Here is a 21,935-nt window from a genome sequence, read left to right as displayed (position 1 = left end):
ATTTGACTCTAGCCGACCAGCGGAGGCAGCGTTACGCTGCATTCACAACAGGAAGTGTTGCGAATATTCACCACGCTTTGAACGTCAATGCACTATTAGATTTTGTCATGATTATGAACTTGAATTCATCATATGTAATCTTCTTCTGCTCGTCAGCAGAGAAAAGAGACTTATTCTGAGTTTGTGTCATTTTAGAAAGAGAACATCATGAATTTGGCGTTCGACTTTTCTCCCTTCTGAAGTGGAGCAGCAGGCGCAGTTATCCTGAGGACGTCTGGTTAGAATGAACGAGGCCGTTTGAGGGAGGATCCACGTTCAGGGAACCAACATATCCTGTAGTCAATCATCTCGTTAGGTTAAGCTGGATTAAGGCCATTTGATTGACTTTGTTGAACCACGTACAAGGAACAGGGCCCTGATGTTAGAAAACATCTTCAATGATTCCCAACTGTGGTCGTGAAACACTACAGTTTGTCCATTAGATCCTCTCCTTGTAATGTTAACGCAACGCTCTGATGATGATAACCACAGTGATCAAGCGCTTATGTCTCCGGAGCACAACTGTTACAACACAATGTAACGCCGTGAGCCATCCAACCACTGGTGACAAATGCTGTGCCACAAAAGCTGATATTTCCATATTTCCACTGAGATATTGCAGAAGGGATGAGTCACCACTAACAAGGGACCATTTCAGTGGACTGTGAGAGTTGTGTTAAAAAAACATGTCAGTGTGAGAGACACTCAACCATCTTTCTCACCAGATTGTTCGCCCACGGCTTTGGGTTATGAACAAGGGCTGCACCTCCCACTCGTTTCTCTTGTCGTCTGCGGCCTCTCGTACCCTCTTCTCTTCTAAACTCCTCCACAACTTCCCTACTGGATAAGCTCCTCTGTACCTGGGTGTTCTGCTGCTGTGAACCTCCTCCCCAGGTGTACTTAAGGCTGCATCCAACGCTTGGTAGGTCTTTTTCAATATAATATACAGACAAACGAGCCATTTAAGTGATACTTCCACGCTGCCGCAACGCTCAATTTGGTGTGATTGCGGCGAGCTGTAATCATCTGTATCGAGCCATCTGTACCTTGAGTTACATAACTACATGTAAACACACACAAATACACACACACAAACAGGGGAGAGCATTTCATGAGCTCACAGTCAAAGGTCACTTTGACCTTTGCAGGGATGAGCAGGTGAACACAACTGCCTTATTGAGTGCCTCCAATGTGTGGTGACATTTAGGGGATATTATTGTATATATTTATCTTTTGAAATCTGTGAATTCCTCAGGATTTGTTTTAGGACATTACAATGCAAATAGCAAAACCTTTGCAGTACAAGAGCATCTGCATTCTCCTCATTTCTTTTTTCAGTTTCTATATGTGGAGGTGTTTCTCGAGTGTCGTTCATTACAACAACTTTTTCTGCACACTGTGGAGATCAGTAGAAAAAAACATAGTGCAACTTTTGTCCGGGGTTATATCATTTTAAACCAATTTGGGTATTTTTAGGTGACAATCTCTCAACAAAGTGTTCGCTGCAAATTCAGCATGAAATGTTACATAAATGCAGCAATCACAAATATTTTGTCTAAAATTGTCTTCTTTTTTTTCTCATAACAGTTATTTCTCTAAATGATTGTGTGTGTACCTGAACTGCTGCTGTGACATGGTGCTGTAGTGCAGGTTCAGTCTGGTGATGTGGCCGTCTGTCAGCTCCTGTATAGACGCCTTTTCTCCAGAGGTCTGCTGCAGCTCTGGGTCCACAGCCTGTACCAGCTCTCTGTCCTCAGATGGCAACCACAGCACCTACACACACACACACACACACACACACACACACACACACACACACACACACACACACACACACACACACACACACACACACACACACACACACACACACACACACACATTTCAACACTGGCAGCAAAAAACGGAAAACCTTCTCTTGAGGGTGTTAAAGCTCAGGTTGATAATCTAAACAATATTGTGAAACGAGCAAGAACGTGCAAGATGTTTTAAATGCTCCAACCGTAAAAGCAGCCCAGTGTTGCCAACTCTTTTCCAAGGAAAGTAGCAAGCAGCACCAGCTCCAAAAGTTGCTAAATCTAGCAAGAAATTAGCAGTCATCAACATCAATAGCCCATCTCTTCTGGCCTCCCTCTATACCCCCCAACATTATCATAATGAACGTAACAACGAACATGACAGTGAGACGTCTTCTCTCTTGCAGATGGCGTCATGTAAATTTCAGGAGTCAAATCTCCTAATTAAACTTATGCACAAATGATTTAAGATGTTCAACTAAATCATTTTCAACAAAGACCATTCGGTATTTGGATTAGCTTGTGAAGGTTACAAATTTAGTATGTGCCAGATACATATTTAATCAACATTGCACATGTTGCTGGTTTGTAAATATCAGTATTGAATTGGACTCGGTATCAGCAGATACACAATTGTGGCAGTGGGGTGGGGTTGCGCTCAGCTGTGGAGGGGATGGAGCGAGGGAGTGGTTCAGGGAACAGGTGCGAGGTATGAGAGGTAATCAGCCCCAGCTGCTCCTAATCTGTGTCCTGTGTCTCTCCTCAATATAAGCAGTAGTAGCGGCAGTAGAGCGGGACGCGGCGTCGACACGCCGGAGACATTGGGTGCTCCCAGAGTGAGCGCACCGCAACAAAGAACATTACTAACACACTGGTATTGTGTTGCCCTCTTTTGTGCTTGCTGGGACTCACGAAGTAACACGGACTCGTTACAACAATATTAAAGGATCTGGAAAGAAAACATGGCATATTGATAAATGAGTCAGGTCACGGTAGCTAGAGTTTTACATCCACCTGCGGTTACCTGTGAGGAGTTGATGTGGGCCTGCACCACCTGCAGAGTGGTGTTGATGTATGACAGATAGTAGGGATGACCGTACGGTGGCCTGTGCAGGTCAAACAGTACTAGTTTATCGCTCCAGGCCGCCAACTCCAGAAACTGGGCCAGAGAGGGAACAGACTGGTTCTGGGCCTGGGAGCAGTCCGTGTCGGACAGGGACGACACCGTCCCAAAGGGATCCCTCTGTAATGGAGGGGGTTGAGAAAAAATTATTCTGAGAAATCACAGAAAATAAAAACATTTTTGTTAATTTTGATAATTGAAAATCTACAGTTCCAATGCCTGTCCTTCTCCCTCCGGTGTGAGTAACACTTTTGTTGTACTGCATGTTTTTTAATGAACTAAGCCTCGTCTGGAACTACAAGCCTCACCGATAAGAACCAGTCGCCAGCATTCAGCTGCTGCAGCTCGGCCCAGGTGAACATTGCGGCTGCGACGTGGGTTCGATTTGGAAAAACCTGGGCAACATTGGTGGTTCTGCTCAGAGTGGAGTCGTGCATCAGGAAGGGAACGCCATCATAACTGCAGACACAGGTGGAAAGCTCAGGACACATAGTGGCATATGGTGAGGAGAGAAAAGGAAATGTCAAAAGGGGGTCGAGATGATTACATTTAACTCTTAGAAAACTGTTCACCCCTCAAAACACCTGCAATTAAAGACGTCACAGACACACAAACAAACAAACAAACACAGGAATTACCAATCCCGCCGGGGTCACCAGCATGGGATTATTAAGGCAAGTTTACTTGTATAGCACATTTCAGCAACAAAGCAATTCAAAGTGCTTCACATAAAACCAATAAAAGCAGATTTAAAAACGGTTAAGAAAACATTAAAACAGTTAAGAAAAATACAAATAAAATTAATAAAAGTTGCAGTGCAGTTTAAGCAAGAATTAAGATAACCTGCTCACGCATGCTGCTAATCACCTCGTTTTCAGGCTGTAAAACTGCCGTGAGCTAATGGCTAACTGGATTAGCATGGCAGTAATCACCTTAGTGCCCTCTCAGCACGCTAGCACGCTCGCACGCCAGCGACTGAGCTGTACAGTTAGCCTCAGACTGACTGCTGCTGGTAATTGTACATATTGTAATCTCTCGGGTTATTTGACGCTGTTAATGATTTCATAATTTCCCTTTTGATGAAACATAGTTGGGTCACATTGAAACATTTTTTATTTTTTATTTTAAAGATCCAAGATTTTTTTTGTTATCGGAGCGCCTTGAAAAAATATAGAGAAGCTAGAGATCGGGGAGCAAAGGGCTAACTTCAAAATATTTTACGATCCTTCAAAGAAAAACAAATCATTAAAAAGTAATACTAAATACCATTAAAGTAAATTTATTAAGTTTTATCATCAGTGTCGCAACATGTTGCACTTTGTATATATTAATTGGTGGTACATTCATGCACTATTTGCACTCTGCACCTTTGCAGTCTGAAATGTCTACATGTTCATGCTTTGACAATAAGTGCTGTGACCAGTGGTGGAATGTAATTATATTTAACTGCACTTAAGAACAAATTGTAGGTACCTGAAGTACTTAACTTGAGTATTGTTCAAATCCTCCAATATAATACTCCACTCAATTTGACAGCTTCACTGATTTAGCAGATTACTTTTCTGTCCTGTCAAAACCCTGAACCTCCAGATGATTAAAGTTTGCATGTTTGTGTTGAACTGAAGGATGAAGTGTTATAAATGCTCCTACTTCTTAATCTAAAAAAATGTATCGCCACAAAGCTGAAAACACCAGACAGAGACGCTATAAACATGAATATGATGCGTTGATAGATTAAACTAACCAACAGGATATAAAGCAGTTAAAACCATCTCCAGTAAAAATGTAACATACACGTTAATGCAGCAGTGATATTAATCTAGAAACATCATGTATAATACAGTAAAACACTGACCCGGAACATTTAACTGCACAATGAATACTTTTAAATGTAGAGAAATATCTTTCACAGTGTGGTAATAAAACTTTTAAATGATCCAACTACTTCCATCATATGTGGCAGTGACACTGATTGATGCTCAGGCAAAGGACAGAACAAGCCCAAACACACAAGTTTATCTATTTACTATTATTTATCACTATTTTGATTAGAATACATCTTCTAATCTAGACATGCTCATGCACACACACACGCACTGAGAGCCCTTAATACCTGATGGCGACGTCAGTCTCCAGTCCTTCTCCTCCAGCTTCCACGGCCTTCTCAAACGACATCACAGTATTCTCTGGCGCAAGCTGTAAAAGAAACCATGTGAGAACAAATAAGTAACACAACCGATAGAAATGACATTAAAACACCCCCCCCCCCCCACACACACACACACACACACACACACACACACACACACACACACACACACAAAGACCAGCTGTCAAGGTTTGGTTCAGTCTCACCATCGGAGCTCCTCTGTGTCCGATGAGTGTCGGGGCGGGTCCCAGCGCTCCTGCCTCTTTAATGCAGGGCGAATACATTCCCAGAGGCACCAGGTAGAGGGAGAAGAGCACGGACAGGTAGAGACCCAGGACAGCCACCTGCCGCACTGAAAAACACAACAACACAAAGATTTACATTGACTGACTTTTGACTTTCTAAATACAAGATGTTTGGTTTTTTCGTCTAATCCAGGAGTTAAAGGAGCAGTGTGTTGGATTCGGGGGAAACTATTGGCAGAAATGTAATACAATATTCACAACTGTGTTTTCATTAGTGTTAGAGTGAGTCCTTCATGCTTATATAGGGAGTCCTCTTCTTGGTGTCGCACCGCCATGTTTCTACAGTGGCCTAGAACGGACAAACCAAGCCCTAGAGAGCCTTTCATGTTTTTATGTTACCTGAAGGCCACACGCTCGGAAAGGGAGGGGTGAGCAAAGGGGTATTCAGTTGGTTGCAACCTGCAACCTCACCACTAGATGTCGCTTAATCCTTCTCACTGCTCTTTTAGCACCTGTTTCCTAAACGTCATTGCTGCTGAAGTAAAAGCCTCAAGAGCGGCGGTTTTCACAGTGGGGGCCTCGAGGACGGCTAGAGGGTGCCAACATCATATTAATTTATTATATCCTTTTATTAAGATTTCCCCACATTAAAAAACAATTACATTAACTAAGTATCAAAACTGAAGAAAAAAAATACATAAATGTATGTATTTATTAAATCTAATTACTTTGGGATTAACACAGCCATTAAGTATCTGTATACAATTGATACATATAAGGTCTATAAGCATACATTGCTTCTGAAGTACGAGTACACTGGGGTTTTATTACAGCAATAGCTACACTAAGTCTTCATATGAAATCTGTACATCACATCATGTTTCATAATCAACTCGAGACATAAACACGCACAAACAAGTGCATCTGCAGCGCAATGACTGCCACGAACACAAACAAATCCCCCAAAACTAAACAGAAACACCTAAATATGGCCCAGTTCAGGGGCGAGAGAGTGTCATAGCTGGTGTAGAAGTTGGAACTTACAGTAATCAGGATGAGAGACAGTAAATCTTTCCTGAGAGGATCAACATGGGGTCTGGTGCTGACTGGTCATATGGGCCACAGGCAGAACGACGGACATCTGGTTTTGGAACCAGGGAAGCTACATGTCTTTTATAAAGTATCTTGAACATTATCATTGATGTTAACAATTGTTCAAACATACAACTGGAAATAAAAAGTTCATCAATAGTACCGTCTTTTAAAAAACTAACATATACCACACACACACCTTTACATTTCTAAACCACTGAGGTCACAACGTGAGGGGCAATATTTAAAAAAGAAATGCACTCCAGTTTATTTATATGTAAATGTAACCTCTTATATTATATTTTCTATAGCATCTGATAATATATCGCTACAGTATGCGGTGCACGGATAAGAAGGGCTCATGGCTGATCGTTGCAGCAGTTACTGCAATCGAATAAATCATCAACTGGTACAATACTGGTACTGCTCTTCAATTAAAACACTCGATCAACACAATGTATTGTTATATTGATTACCCTCCCTGAAAGAGAGCGAGAGGGAGGGCCCTGCTCAGGTGGTGATGCTCATATTGTTACTGGTGGGTGCAGGTAGTCATATGCTACTGGATTTGGGGCATCGCCTAATATGAGTAACGACTAATTCCTATCGTTGGTGGGAATTAGTCGTGACATGTGCTATGTCTTGTCTTTGTGTTTTTATTTTTTCATAATCTAGAAGGGAGAGTTTGGATCTTTGGAAGTAAAGTAGAAGGAGGAACTTATAGTCGTGAGGCGACATACATGCAGGAGTACCAGCACGGGAGTTTAATTGTATGATTAGAATATTTTCACAACTTTACCTTGCAGCTCTATCCGACTGAAGCCGCTATCGCTGCTCTCTTCAAAGCCACAAAAATCCTTTGATAAAAAGTAATTTGACCTTGCAGAACACAGAGGTTGCTGTTCTACTGCTCGCTCTCTTGTTTTTTTGTTTGTTTTCTTTATTGTGTGACTTTGGTAAATCCTAAGTCATCCTTTAAAACACCAAGGAAATAAGACATAACACAGACACACACAAAACACAAGCAAACTAACGGATCGAGGCGGCAGGAGACCAGCAACTATTACTTCTGTCTGTTTCTGCAACCTGGAGGCGTGCCGACCGCCATCTCCTGTAGTAACACACGGACTGTGGAGAAGTAGCTCATACAAACCCACTGCAAAACATCCAGACCGGCCCGTGAAGGCTCTGTTCCCAGCATTCATACAACTACAGGCTTGGGTGGGCATTCATGCCACGACAGCAGAACAAGGGAGATATTACATCCTGATACATTTCTCTCTCCTTCTCTCCTGCCAGGAGAGACCCCCAACATGACTCAGCATTACGCTACCCAGCTGAATCCCCATGGAAACCAGGGCAGTACCCATGGAGACCAGAGAGACGCCGAGGTCAAAGCCAGCACAGCGGAGAGGACCGAGGCGTCCAAAAGACCAGCACACCCACACAGACAGCAGGAAGATGGGCAGGTCAGGTCAGAAAACAGGTCGGAGTGATGAAGAGATAGAACAGGACGGAGTGAATGAAAGAAGACAGAACGCTTCAGGGAGACAGAAGAGAAAAATGAGAGATTGATTTTCTGTGAAGAGGAAGCGGAGGGGGAGAAGAGAGGTTGGCAGGAGGTTTACAGCTGTACGATTCATGCCAGACAAGTGCGTCACTTTGCTGAGGGGTGTGTTTGATTTTAGAAAAGCTTCATTCCTGACGGGCGGGGCAGCTCAGCTTAGCGCCACTACAACTAAAGCCTTTAAGGCCAAAACCCTTCACTGTGTGCCAGAAATTGGGCAATTAGTTGTTACAACAAGGTGCTTTAGGCCTTTGTTTCCTCCAGTTACTGCTGTCGGTTGTACATAGTCACAAGATTTATGTTCTATAAATCGTTCCCAAACATCAGGACTTTGGTGTACAAATAGATCAAACTAAACAGTTTTAAATGATACTTTATGCAACAATAATTACTTTAAAAATGGAAAATAGTAGACGAATACTAGAAGTGTATTTTCTCGTCGCTTTTCCAGCAACAGCTGACAAAGTATTCACAAAGTTTTTACATGTTGTCCCGTTTTGTTTCCGTACAGAGCTACATATTTACAGCTGCTGCACAGTACATGTGTTGAGCATGCTGAAGAGCCCTAACAAGATAACACTGTTTGAGGAAATGGAGTGCATTTGTCACAGGCGGCAACTTTCTGTTCTGAAAAATGAGACCATCACAGAAGTGCCTTAAACTTGCATTATTTCTATCATCCAGTAGGGGGCGACTCCTCTGCTTCCAAAAGGAGCCAAAATTGTATAGAAGTCTATGAGAAAATGTTAACATTGTAAACATAGATTTAATCAATGGACTGTATTTGTAGAGCACTTTTCTAGTCTCCCGACCACTCAAAGTTCTTTCACACTAAATGCACCCATTCACGCCCATCCACATACTGATGACAGGAGCTATCATGCCAGCTGCCACCTATCCAACAGGAATAACTAAGCATGTACCCATTCATACACCACAGGCACAGCCGATGGGAGCAATTTAGAGGAGTTAGGTGTCTTGACTGAGGACAAACCGACATAGACTAGAGGAGCCTAGGATTGACTGCTTTGAGAGGGACGACCCGCTCGAACTCTGAGCCGCAGCCGCTATTTCAAGTAAATGGGTTGCTGCCACTTCCAGAGACGCATACTGCGTCTCTAGGTCACTCTTTCGCAGTCCAAGTACGGACACTTCTGCTCACTGGTTGCAAAAAAATACAAAATGGTGACTATCCATTCGACTAATCCTCTACGATTGAACAGCCCAACTAAACAGAATGTTCTAATGCAATTTAAATGTTTGTTACAATACGTCTACAACTGCTGAGACGGGACATTCTTGCAGAGAGCCAAAGCTAAAGTGAGCCACCTCAATTCCAGAAGATGAAACACTCCTCTGCTTGCTTACCTCTCTTGTTCATGCGGAAGAAATGCAACGCTATTGGCCAGGAGAGAATCGCCATTAGTGAGACGGCGGCCACGTGGAGGAAAGGCGCCGTCACCTAACGGTAAAGAGAGAACATCATAAGGCACCAATTACCGTTTGTATGAACACAAAAAAAAAATCTAAAATTCTCTCCTGTGATTTGTGTTGATTTATATTTGATTAATAGTGTGTCCGGATGGACCAACCTGCAGCGAGAGGAGGAGGGTCTTCCATTCTTTGCTCCAGAGATCAGACAAGATGGCGGTGGCAATGACAGAGAAGGCCAACGCCACCACGATGCCAGTCTGACAGAAACACCCGAGGATGAGAAAAAACACCACATGTAATATGTTGTCTGTGAGTGTTTGTGTTTGATTAATAGTATTATCGTTATTATTATTATCATGATCAGTACCTTGTGGCTCCAGTGAAGGTACAGCCTTTGACCCTCGGAGAGCAGACACACTGCCAGCACCTGAACAACATTCAGATATTCATCAAAAACTGTTTCATAAAGCTGCTTCAAGTAAATTAAGGTTAACCGCTGCACATTCCTGGCATCGTGTATTGTTTTTTGTACCTTATTGATGATCTTTATTGTTTATATTTAGTTAGACTTACGCTCTTTCTAACTGTGCACTGCAACTTCGGAAACATAATTTCCCTGAAGATAAATAAAGTACCGTCTAACTTCAATAAACTTTGTTAAATCTCAATTTATTTGTTACACTCATAAATTGAGACTCATATTTTAGAAAAGATGACTATTCTGAAACAACTCAATGTAACGGATGAGTTGGATGGCTCTCAGTGGCCGTACAGAACTAATGAAGATGGACACAAATGCATTTCATTTATTTGTAAATTAATTCCATGTCCTCACAGGTATATTTTTAGGGTGGAATTTACAATAAACTTAATTGTGCTTTTACCAATCCTTTTTTGTTTGGATTTGTGGAAGGTGCTTTATATTTACAGATGTCACATTTAGACACGGATTGTCAATCTCTTGACACAAATAATAGTGAGACAAATATTTATCCATACAAAAGATACAAAGGGCTTTGATGAAAGAATATGAACTTGCTCCTATTGAAACAAATTGTATCAAATGCTAATACACTGCTAATCTCTGATTTTGGGCCAAGTGTCTTGCTGAAGAACATTACAGTGGCTCTAAAGAGATGACCACGGTCTTCTATTAGATTAGACAGGCTCCGTACCAACAGTAGGGCGATATATGTGAAGAGAGCAGCAGCGACGACCAGCAGCACCAGAGACCAGGGAAACCAGAAGCCCAGGGTCCCGAAGTTAAACCTGAGGGGGCACAAGCACAAAGAGTTTGCTACATGGTGAGTCGAGTGGGACTGATGGGTTGGACATGGCATGCATTCATGTATTTATGACTCGGATGACCAAGAGAGCGCTGCACAGGTGACGATTATTGGTCGGCCAACCGGGAAAAAAAAAGATTTTCAAATTGGATTTTGGAGTACAGTGGTCCCTCGTTTATCGCGGGGGATACGTTCCAAAAACAACCTGCGATAGACGAAATCCGCGACGTAGTGAGCTTTATTTTTTTACCATTATTATGCATGTTTTAAGGCCGTAAAACTCCTAACCCCAAACTTTTATACACTTTTCTCAGACAGGCATTAACATTTTCTCACATTTCTCTCTTATTTAAACACTCTCAAAGTTGCGCGGATTTAAAAAAATAAGCCTGAACATGTTTAACAACTTTCATTTTAATGATCAATCTATGAGGTCTTCTGACCGTGCCTCTTTGTTCGGGAGCCGCTCTGCTGACTTTTGATCCGGACGTATTCTGTCCTGTACAGGAGACGCTGCATGGAGGAGATTGATTGACAAGGGTGTACAGTACAGTCCCCTAGCTTTAATGAGGGCACAGAACACAATGCGCGTTCATACTAAAAAAAAAGCAACAAAAAAAAAAATCTGCGAGTCCGCGAAAGATGAACCGCGATATAACAAGGGACGACTGTACTGCAGAAAATAAGCTCTGTGTCAAACACAGGTTTATGATTCCTATATGTTTCATTCAGCAAGATACTCTTCTCAAATCAACCCCACTTTTATGATTTCTGAAGCACAAATGCAATTGATTAAAGCTTTAAAAACCCTCATGGAGGGGTCTCTACTGGTGTATCCCACGTCGTAGAACTAAACGCTAACATCTTAAGCTGGTGTTGACCACAGATCTTATCTCAGGCATCTAACCAACAAGCCCATTCAAGAAACCCACTGACTTTGAGACAAGGGAACCAGAAGGGGAAAAATGCTGACTCATTCCTTAGTTTTAGCACTCAGACCTGACACTCTATTAATTCATTGCTTTATGTCTAAGACCATCGACCATAACTAAAGTCATGGACATAATCACAATTGTTGTGTATTAACAACATTAATGCACTCCTACATGACTACCTTAGGTCTAAAACTGTTGATACTCTACAGACATATTTATTTCCACATCCATCACTTCTATACTTTATGACACATACCTGATTTTGACATTATATATATATATTTTGTATTTTTACTGTATTTGCATCTTACTGTTTTCTTTTCTTTTTTTCTAGTCTTTCACTTTGCATTGCAACTGCTGCACAGCCATTTCCCTCGTGATAAATAAAGTGTTTTAATTGTGTGCCCGTCACAATGACAACAACATGTTCTTCAAAGCAAAAAGCACACCAACCAACATGACCGTGTGTGCGTGTGTGTGCACGTGTGTGTGTGTGTGTGTGTGTGTGTGAATGCATGTGCCAACTTGTATGTGCTGCGTGTTTACCCACCAGTCAAAGTCGATGTAATCGTTTTGAGCTTCACTCCAGAAATAGAGGAACAAAAAACTCAGGAAGAAGGTGAGGATCAGGAGGCCAAAACTGCCACACTCCACCTGTAACACACACACACACACACACACAAAGAAGTCAAGAGTCATGTTTGGTGTGACTAAACTATTCACTTCTGCCAAGATAAAGTCTTTATTTGAATATGTTGCTGTAGGTTTTAACCCTTTGCTCCAGTAGTTTTTTCATGGTAAAATGATTTCTAGTCATAATCGGACTCCCTGATACTTACACATTTCCACAGAGAAAGGTAATCATATTACCTAGCCTAGTGCATATGGAGGCAGTATATTTCAATAGAAGCTGACAGAGTGAAGAATATGTGCTCATATTTTTCAGGGAAAAGCAGTAACTGACTGTTGGAGTCAGCAGGCCGGACGGACGGAAAATCTGTCTGGGGAATCAATACTCTGCTCGATCAGCAAACCGACCGAACTCAACTCACTGCTCATAGATTGTGTGTGTGTGTGTGTTTGTGTGTGTGTGTGTGTGTGTGTACCTTGCTGCAGCAGCACTCTCCAGGCTGGGCCCGGGCTCTCTGGTATCGTCTCCATTGGCACCCGTAGAGGCCGGCCAGGCAGGAGACAAACGGCTGGTGTTCATACCTCATGCAGTCAATCAGGAAAGCATAATATTAAAAACAAACAATGAATTGATGAAGAGAACTGAAGAAACCGAGTAAACTTTGCTGGAAAATGTCTCAGATGGCAGGTTCCATTTTTTACCTGGTCCTCAGCTGATAAATCACCCAGATTTATTGAGCTCTCAGGCTAACTATCTCGTTGCGCTTTATAAGTTACAACGTGCTAAACATTCAGGTCGCAGCTTCGAAGCTTTAGCAGATGTCAACTGTCAGGTATCATGATGGGTGTGATCTGAAATGAGCTCCCTCAGGTCTTTGAATCCTCCAGTTGCTCTCAAGTAAAGCTTATCGAGGGAATAGTTCCAAATCAGGACCTTGATTATTTGAAGCACACAGCTTGTAAAACATGAAATGTGCAAAATAAGTAGGCTGCCTCTCCTGGTTCAATGATTCAGATTACATCCAAATTTCATTCATTCAGAAGTCACATCAAATTGTCACAAAAATAAGGACATATGTTAAAAAGATGATGCGTTTAGGCTCCCTCAGTACAGAAGCACAGTGATGCATCTGTTTTTTTCCCAGTCCATTTTAAATAACTGGTGCACACACAAATGTCTTGAAAGGAGCGTGATACAACGCTGATACAAACTGATGACGACTTCTTCCTGTCTGTATGACATCATGATGGTGTGTGTTGTTTTCTACCTCTGCAGCAGCTGCCGCCGCACCACCTTTAGCTTCCCCAGCTTCAGTCTGGTCACAGGCATACACTCACCCACAGCCCGGCATCACAGACACAGAGCAAGGGAGGGAGGGCGAGAGAGAAAGAGAGAGAGGAGGAAGGCGGAAAAGGAGGAAGAGGATGATGAAGATAGGAGAAAGAAGAAAATTCACCACCTTCACCTGGAGGGAGAGAAGAAGGGGTGAATCAATTTAAAATGCATTTATAGATAAACTAGACTCAGCAGACTGTGTGTGTGTGTGTGTGTGTGTGTGTGTGTGTGTGTGTGTGTGTGTGTGTGTGTGTGTGTGTGTGTGTGTGCAGTCCGGGCTTTACTCCTGTGGCCTGTTTAAACTATCACAGAAATACACACTGACCTACATCTGATAAAATTGTGAAGACACAAGTTGTGTGATTTCACACACACACACACACACACACACACACACACACACACACACACACACACACACACACACACACTACCAGTCCTATATGGTGTGGTTGTACTAATCCATTATTCCATAACTCCAATAAGAGTATAACTAGACCAGTAAAATGAACTGTGAGCACAGGGACCCCCCAGGGCTGTGTACTGGGTCCCCTGCTGTACACCCTCTTCACAAATGACTGTGTGGCCTCCCAGGAAAACACCAGCATCATCAAGTTTGCAGATGATACAACGGTCATTGATATGATCATTCGTGGGGTTGAGACGGCGTAGAGAAGAGAGGTGGAGGAACTTGTGGCCTGGTGTTGAGATAATAATCTCTCCCTGAACGCAGACAAGGCCAAGGAGATGATTATCAATCCAAGGAGGAAGAGGGTGCAGCACACACCACTTTGCATAGGTGGGACTGTGACAGAGGTGGAAAAGGTGAAAACCTTTAAATTCCTCAGAACGCAGATCAGCAAGGACCTCACCTGGTCTCACAACACACTGCAGGACATTAAAAAGGCCCAGAAGCGACTGTCTTTCCTCAAAAGGCTAAGGAAATTTCGCATGCCATCCAAAATTCCCAGCAACTTCTACAGATGCATAGTGGAGAGTGTCATTACCAGCTCAATCCCAGTGTGGGATGGAAACTGCACTGCAGGTCAGGAAGGCACTCCAGCGTGTGATAAAAACTGCAGAGGACATCTTAGGAGCAGCCTTCCCTTCTTTCCAAAACATTTACTCCAGCAGAGTAACCAGGAGAGCACCACATCATCAGGGGCACAACACAGCACAGACTCTTCTTCTCCCGCCATCAGGCAGACACTACAGGAGTCTGAAGGCCAGAACCACGAGACTGACAAACAGTTTCTATCCGCAGCCTCACCATTCCCACAGACACACATCACTGAACTGTATGTACAATGATACATACTTCATCATATTTATCATAGCAATACTATCATCACATTGCATTATGTTTATTATAGCAAAACTATTATAATATGTTATCATATTTATCATAGCAATACTATTATCATATTTTTCTGCAATACTGTTATATCTTTTATATTTTGTGCCTTATTTTTAAAAAAAAAAAAGATTTCTTTTTTTAACCTTAAGTTTATTGTAATTCTGTGTTAGGAGGACCGAGCAAAAAAAGCTTTTCATTGTATAGAATAACTGTCTGTTATCTGTGCATATGACAGTGACAACATCTTGAGTCTTGAATCTTGAAAGAAATCAGCCAGCAAACTAGCCGAACCAGCAACAGCTCTACAGCCACTGCTCCACTGAACCAAACGCCACAGCCACACGGCTCCTCATAGAGAAGTCAGCAAGGCAGACCCATGCGTGTAACAGCCGTCTTGGCTATCACATTACATCAATATAGTTTAGAATATATACAAGCAGTTTAATCCAAAACAAGCTTGTTTGTTGCACTACGCCACTAAACTGTGCAACAATTAAATCAACGTCTCATCAAAAATAATCCCAGATTTGTTCCACTTTTATCAAAAAGTCTGACCTCTTCTGAGGCCTCAAGTTCTGACTTGCAATGTTCATGAAAGTGAAAAAATGATTTGTGTAATTCAGATCCGCTCCAACGTGTGTTGTGTTTTTCTTGTGCCATGCTACATCGTTCCACCAAGCAAAGAGATTGGGCCACTAGTAATTCTGTAATCCTACTGACAAACAAACGCATGGAATAGAAAACACAACCTGCTTCACGTAGGTAACCATATCAAGCTAAAAGTAGCATTTGAGAAGCTGGAACAAGACTATTTTGGACCGATTGCTTGACAGGTAACTTTAAACGAACAATTATCAAACTGCCAAACTCTCAAACGATTCATTGTTTCATCTCTAAATATCAGACCAGGTTAGACCATTGAGCTTCTTCGTGCCAGTGCTTCTACTTACGGATAACCTGATGTAGTCCAGACACCGAGAGGTGCCCGAAATCTGATTAACGTAGGTCCAACAAGAGCTGTTAAACCGTGTGCCGGAGTTAAGAACAAAGAGGTCAGCGCAGCAGCTTAACACACACTCTGCTTTATAAATACTCCATTGACCAGACTGTGAACTGGTTTGGTGCTAAGACGCCGGATGTATCCTTACAGAGAAGAAGATTAGGAGTAATGGTGAAGGTGTTTTTAGTTAACTCTCCCTGAATACATGTGTGTGTGTGTGTGTGTGTGTGTGTGTGTGTGTGTGTGTATGCAACCTGTTGGTAAATTATTCTGTTTGGTTATTCCCTGTGTGTCTAAAAGCAGAAGGATGGTGTTATTTCACTACGGTCTTCCGATTGTTGACAAATCCCATGAAATTAATTTGTGACTATTAGAGCTTTTACAAAATAGTTCCACAACGCAATATGTTAATGATTATCTTTAGTGATGTGGATATAGTTACTAGAACAGTCTCGTATGTTAGGGAGATTGCGTCACTTAACTGTATTGCATCCTTAAAAAACAGAAAAGACAACTGTTAAAACCATAAGACGAGAATCCAAAATCTCAGTTGCTGTTTGCTCTCATATCAGGATATATTGCCAGCCCGACAGCTCCAAGCCCATTGTTTCTACTGACGGCGGGAGTCTTTAAAACGTTCTCACTAATTTCCTCATTGTTGCCGAAACAGGCGACAATGTTTTTGTATGAATGTGTTTTAGTGGGTTTTGACTGACTACTCTGCTTTATACTATATACCTTTTTATTATAGGCTTGTTTGCATATAGTTTGATCCAAATCCATGTAACTGTGAGATTTATCTTGTAAGATAAATGACCTCCTGCTCTATTCTGGTATAGAACAACTCATTCATTCATTCGTGACGTCCGCCACCAGACAAGCAGGCCGCTTTAACCAGCCGAGTCATCACACGGCCGCCATGGCAACGATGACATCAGATCTGTTATTATTACTGCAGCGAACAGGATGAAGGGAGGTGGGCTAATAAACAAGAAAGAGACAGATGGAGTAATACAAAGAGGGAGACGACAGAACGACAGAGAGAGAGAAATCCCTATCGGGAGACATCAAAGCCGTGATGCACTAAACCACACACCCTGCAGGGTGAGACGAGGCTTCTTTACACAACAACCTACACACAGTCATGGTGGATGGGTGTGTTTTAGAGAAAGCGCATGGCAGGATGAGAGAGAGAGAGAGAGAGAGAGAGAGAGAGAGAGAGAGAGAGAGAGAGAGAGAGAGAGAGAGAGAGAGAGAGAGAGAGAGAGAAAGTGCTAATGCATTAAAAACCCAGGTTGTATTGTTTTGTCAAAGAAAAAAAAGACACGTTATTTATCTTATTAAAACTTGTGCAAACACCAATTTCTCATTAGCAACAGAACAAACAATATTTTTAAAACGTTTAAGGCGTTGTTTAAAAGCCTCCAAGTCTCCTATGTTTTGGCAAAAGAAGAACTCTAGTGAGAGTCTGGCCCTGATGTTGGTCAGGCAGATCTCCCTGGCCTCCTGCCCCTCCTTGTTCTCCTCCAGGGGCCGGTTTTACGTTGAAAGTGTGTTGCTGGCAAAGGAGCCTAATCTCAATCTTACCATGGTCCCACCACTGTCTAAGATTGTTAAACTCACTCTTCTTCAGCCTAAAAATGTTCCAGAAATAAATAAGGGCCTCTCTAAAATTCTTGTCAAAGATTAAAAGTGAACTAAAATGCCAATATGCGCTTCTAGGTAAAATGTTCCCAATAAAAACATTACATAAAAGCAAAGAATGCAGTAAAAGCAGCAGGAACAATACTGCACATCTTAAAAATATTAAAATGGTGCTTAAAAACATAAAAACGATCTAACCTGGTCACAGACACAGGATTCAAAAGCATCAAGAGCTTACATTTAAGGATGAATCTAATTTGATTAATCGCCTAACACTTCCATATTTAAACATTTTGCAAAATACTATCACTTAAAAATTAAAGACAGGTCATTTTGCAATGGTGGTAATCATATGAATTAGTTCCATATTAAATGCTTTGTCCACTTGGATATTTAATGTCAACCACCCATCCTCCTCCTGCTCCCTCTGACCGTGTAATAAGTGCAGCGTATCGTGATGTGGCGCTAAAGATGACCGCGGAGAAGCTGGAAATCTCGACAGACGTTTTGTCACTGAGCCTGTTTTGTTTTAAATCACAGCAGAGATACTCACTACTGTTCACATCCTTATCTTTTGCTCACAACAGTTTTGACATTGACAAGTTAGGAAAAGTCAGGAGGAGTTTTTTGTCTGTATTTCATGTTGTAAAAGTCAAGCTGATTGAAGGACAACTGGACCTTAAAAACGTCCCTCCGGCCCGGTTGAATTTGGATTTTTGTGTATTTTAGAGCCAGTGTCTCTCAACCCACCCCCACTGCTTATGGCAGCTGATGATAGTGTTCCCCTTTTGTACATCTTTATTGTCACTGCCTTATAAATCATACTTTTGGACTCAAGCTTGACCTCACGAGGACTCCTGAGGTATATCTTAAATTTAGGATGAGGAGATTTTAAAAACCCGGCTGTTCATGATGTGAGGACACAGAAAAACCAAAACAAGATATCACAGGAGAAGTCTGCAGTTCAAAAGCATGCATAGAAGTTCCTCTCTCTTTAATTTTTGCATCTACCCCTTCATTCTGTGTCAATCTGTCTGTTTTCCCAACTTCCTTGTTTCACTTTGCTTCTTTCAGCCAATTGTCTTGATCTGGGTTTTTCAACCCCATCTCCATCTGTCAGCGCTCCTTTTACTCTCTGGAGATGGGCCAGTGCTCAAGCAGAAGGACATCAAACTTCATGGCTGGACAGCACTTCATTGGGTCAGCTCTTCACTGAGAGCGAGCCAAAGTCGGCTCAGGTCAGCTGTCGGCACACTTTTCTATTTATACGTTTGTGTATTTATAGGGGACACCTTACATTGAATCAGCACTGAAAGTGCAATGGAATGTTCCTTGGCCAGCTGACACAGTTCATTGGCGAATAAAATGGTCCTGAATTTGGCAAACTTCCCTTCCAGCTCATGCACTGCTCCTCTGCTCTGTTATTTGTATGATGGAAGAGCCGAACCCAAGACGGTGTGAAAACAACACGTTAAAACAACACGTTACGGTCCCAAACAGAAGCCAGAGAAGATGTATTGTTTCTGACAATGTGATCACTTCGACCCAGTCGTCAGAAAAATGTTGGCATTGTACGTATCAGCAAAAATATGTTTCATACCAGCCCTGTGTCACGCCTGAAGAAACGCACAATGCCACATGGCCGACGATGTTGGTTTGGTATAAGCTACAAAACTATGTGGTTAAGGTTATGAAAAACATTATCGCTTACGTAACGTTACACCATGAGCGTAACAACGTTACGTAAGAAGCGTAAAGTATCTCATCTCGCGTACATATGCCGCCTTCTGTGAAGGTCAATGTTGGATTTCATCTATTTTAAAAGAGAGTGGTGGCAGTCTTTTTTTCAGGAGAGGCAATGTGCCCCTGCTATCATATGCAGTGGGAAACCCTGTGTAATCACTAAAACACAACAGAGCATCAGAAACATACCGCAGCCCGGGTCATTGAGGCTGTGAGTCAACAGCTGTAACCACTGAACCTCTCCGGTGCCACGTGAGCGACATGACGCAGGTTAGAGTCTGACTCAGACGGGCACAGTAGCTCACGGATCCTGGGACATCCTCCGCCAACGGGGGGACAGGAAGCCCGCCATATGTGCCTCTTTCTGAGTGCATCTCTAAACAAGACTGCACACAAATACATTTAACTGATCATAACCTGACAGACACTTGAAACCCCGGAGCAAAGATATCAGACACACAGTATTGCCGGAACGCCCTCGACAACATCTCCAGCGGGCTTTACTTCATGTGTAATGAGGAGAGATTAAAGGACTAGTGTCGATATGCAGACCACTCCTGTGCGGTGCTACAATCACAAACACAGAGGTGTTTCTAAACTTTCTAAATCCAATATTTCACAAGATTTGAGCTCTATTCCCCATTTGTCTTTGTCATTCAACACCACTGAGCCAAGTCAAAGTCCATTGAAACAGTAAGCGTTGAGCACAGCTTCATTTATTTGTTACTGTTGGAACATTTTAGAGCTGAATCAATTAGTCACTCAACAGAAAATCAATCAACAACAATTTTGAAAATCAAGCAAACGGTCTTTGGGGTTTGGACTGAAAAATTAATTTGAGGTGGAACTGATTATTGCTATACTGATTATTTTAGCAAGAAAAAAAAAACCATACACCCACCTTTACAATTACCTGACTTGAACTTGAATCAAACTATCATGTGATTTATGTGATCCAGTTCATGAATAATACAATCATTTTGAAAAACATTTAATGGACTTCTTTTAATTGGTATAATAATAGTACAAGATAAAATAAAATCTCATAAGTTCCTGCGGGACAGTCAGTGTGCAAGGTCCGCAGAAACAACAGAAAGTCATCGTACACAACAAGTGACAGAACGCAAAATAATCCCTGGTTGATAACATTTGCATATTTTAGTAACAAGATGCAACATAGCTCTAAATTTTTACCGTCCTAAACCTAAAGTGTCTTAACTTTCATTCTCTCTACTTGGTCAGTAGGGACAACTCCTACGCTTGCAAAAATAAGTCTGACCATAGCTCATGTACGTAGATTTCTCATCGGAGAAAATGCCTCTACTTCTCACTTGATTCATTATGAGTTTATGTCTTAATCTCTAGTTTCAAGTCTTCTTCCATACGGCATTATGTTAATTTAGTAAATGATAGTCCCATTTAGAGGCAAATGCTTGAGGGTGTGTCTACCTGGTGGTTGACAGGGCCCTGCCACGGTGTGGCCCGGTCAGAGAGTTGTCTGTGTTTTTGTCTGTCACCTTTGTTTTTAGTTCATGAGAGTTAATTGTAACATTTTATTCACGTAAAAATGTCTCATTCAGTGTTCGGTAGTAATTTGCTGCACCATGTCTTGCCACTTCTGGTTGCAAAACAACAAAACGGCAATGGCAAAAATTAAAAAAATAAAGCCTTTGTCAAAATTGAACAGCAAGTCATGTCTGGAGCCCAATTGGATTTCATTTGAGGCAAATTACAAAGTTTAATTTCATATCATCCCACTGAATTTCTTTTTAGAACAGCCCCGTGAGAGGAGACTGGCTTAAAGGAAGATGGAGTCATATTGAATCTGTCAGGGAGACGAGCAATGAAAGGAATCAGAGGAGCGGGAGAACCGAGGTGTGACAGCATGAGCGTGAACTTAAGGCTTCAAAACAGCAGGCCACATACTAAAGGTATACCATCTCTTTTAGTCACTTCAAACACTGGTGCAGTACAAAGGCATTTTAAAATAATTAAATATTCAGTTTGTATATATAATAGTGCTATTGTGGATTATTTGTACTGTTTTATTAGTTTACTTATATGTATTACATGTTTCATTTCACTACTGTCTCTTTTGAGGTAATTATGCAATTTCCCCACTGCGGGACTAATAAAGAATTATCTTAGCGTATCGTATCTTATCTCTACTGAAAGGAAAACAAGAAAAGGATGTGTTTCACAACTGCTCCAGATTCAAAAAACCATGTTATACTTTCCCCCAAAAGACTTATGAATGAGAAAGTGTTCAAGTGCACCTCTCTTCTCTGCTGAGATCAAGGAATTGACAATATTTGGGTCAAATACAACAAAGAATATTAATGAGGTCTATCCACCCATCTATTCTCCATCTATCTATTTATTATTCCATCTCTACATCCATTCATTCATCCGTCCATCTAAATGTCTATCTATCCATCCATCCATCTATACGTACAACTATCTATCTATCCATCTATACGTTCATCTACCCATTCATTCAATGTTTTGCTCCAGACAGCCACGATCCATGGCAGGGGGCAGGACCATCCATTATCCACA

At 41.8% G+C, this 21,935-nt stretch overlaps 1 protein-coding gene across 3 annotated transcripts in view; it reads right to left on the bottom strand.

Annotated features, from left to right (window-relative positions):
- gdpd4a (glycerophosphodiester phosphodiesterase domain containing 4a) overlaps positions 1 to 21,935 on the bottom strand; it is a 39,196-nt gene that overhangs the window by 7,656 nt on the left and 9,605 nt on the right. For all 3 annotated transcript variants that reach the window (XM_068585166.1, XM_068585168.1, XM_068585167.1), the window contains exons 2-13: positions 13,565 to 13,762; positions 12,773 to 12,878; positions 12,217 to 12,320; positions 10,621 to 10,714; positions 9,813 to 9,872; positions 9,604 to 9,702; positions 9,380 to 9,473; positions 5,314 to 5,459; positions 5,072 to 5,154; positions 3,267 to 3,417; positions 2,860 to 3,078; positions 1,655 to 1,812 (exon numbers count right to left, since the gene is read on the bottom strand). In XM_068585166.1, coding sequence (XP_068441267.1) covers positions 1,655 to 1,812; positions 2,860 to 3,078; positions 3,267 to 3,417; positions 5,072 to 5,154; positions 5,314 to 5,459; positions 9,380 to 9,473; positions 9,604 to 9,702; positions 9,813 to 9,872; positions 10,621 to 10,714; positions 12,217 to 12,320; positions 12,773 to 12,878; positions 13,565 to 13,626 — 1,376 coding nt within the window. In that variant the 5' untranslated portion in view covers positions 13,627 to 13,762. The remainder of the gene's footprint in view (positions 1 to 1,654; positions 1,813 to 2,859; positions 3,079 to 3,266; positions 3,418 to 5,071; positions 5,155 to 5,313; positions 5,460 to 9,379; positions 9,474 to 9,603; positions 9,703 to 9,812; positions 9,873 to 10,620; positions 10,715 to 12,216; positions 12,321 to 12,772; positions 12,879 to 13,564; positions 13,763 to 21,935) is intronic.

This window comes from Clinocottus analis, unplaced genomic scaffold (genome assembly GCF_023055335.1).
Source record: "Clinocottus analis isolate CAN_PGR_092001 unplaced genomic scaffold, fCliAna1.0.p SCAF_2, whole genome shotgun sequence".
In the NCBI taxonomy this organism is placed as follows: Eukaryota; Metazoa; Chordata; class Actinopteri; order Perciformes; family Cottidae; genus Clinocottus; species Clinocottus analis.
Note: the sequence above shows the minus strand (reverse complement) of the source record. Positions and strands in the feature narration are given on the sequence as shown.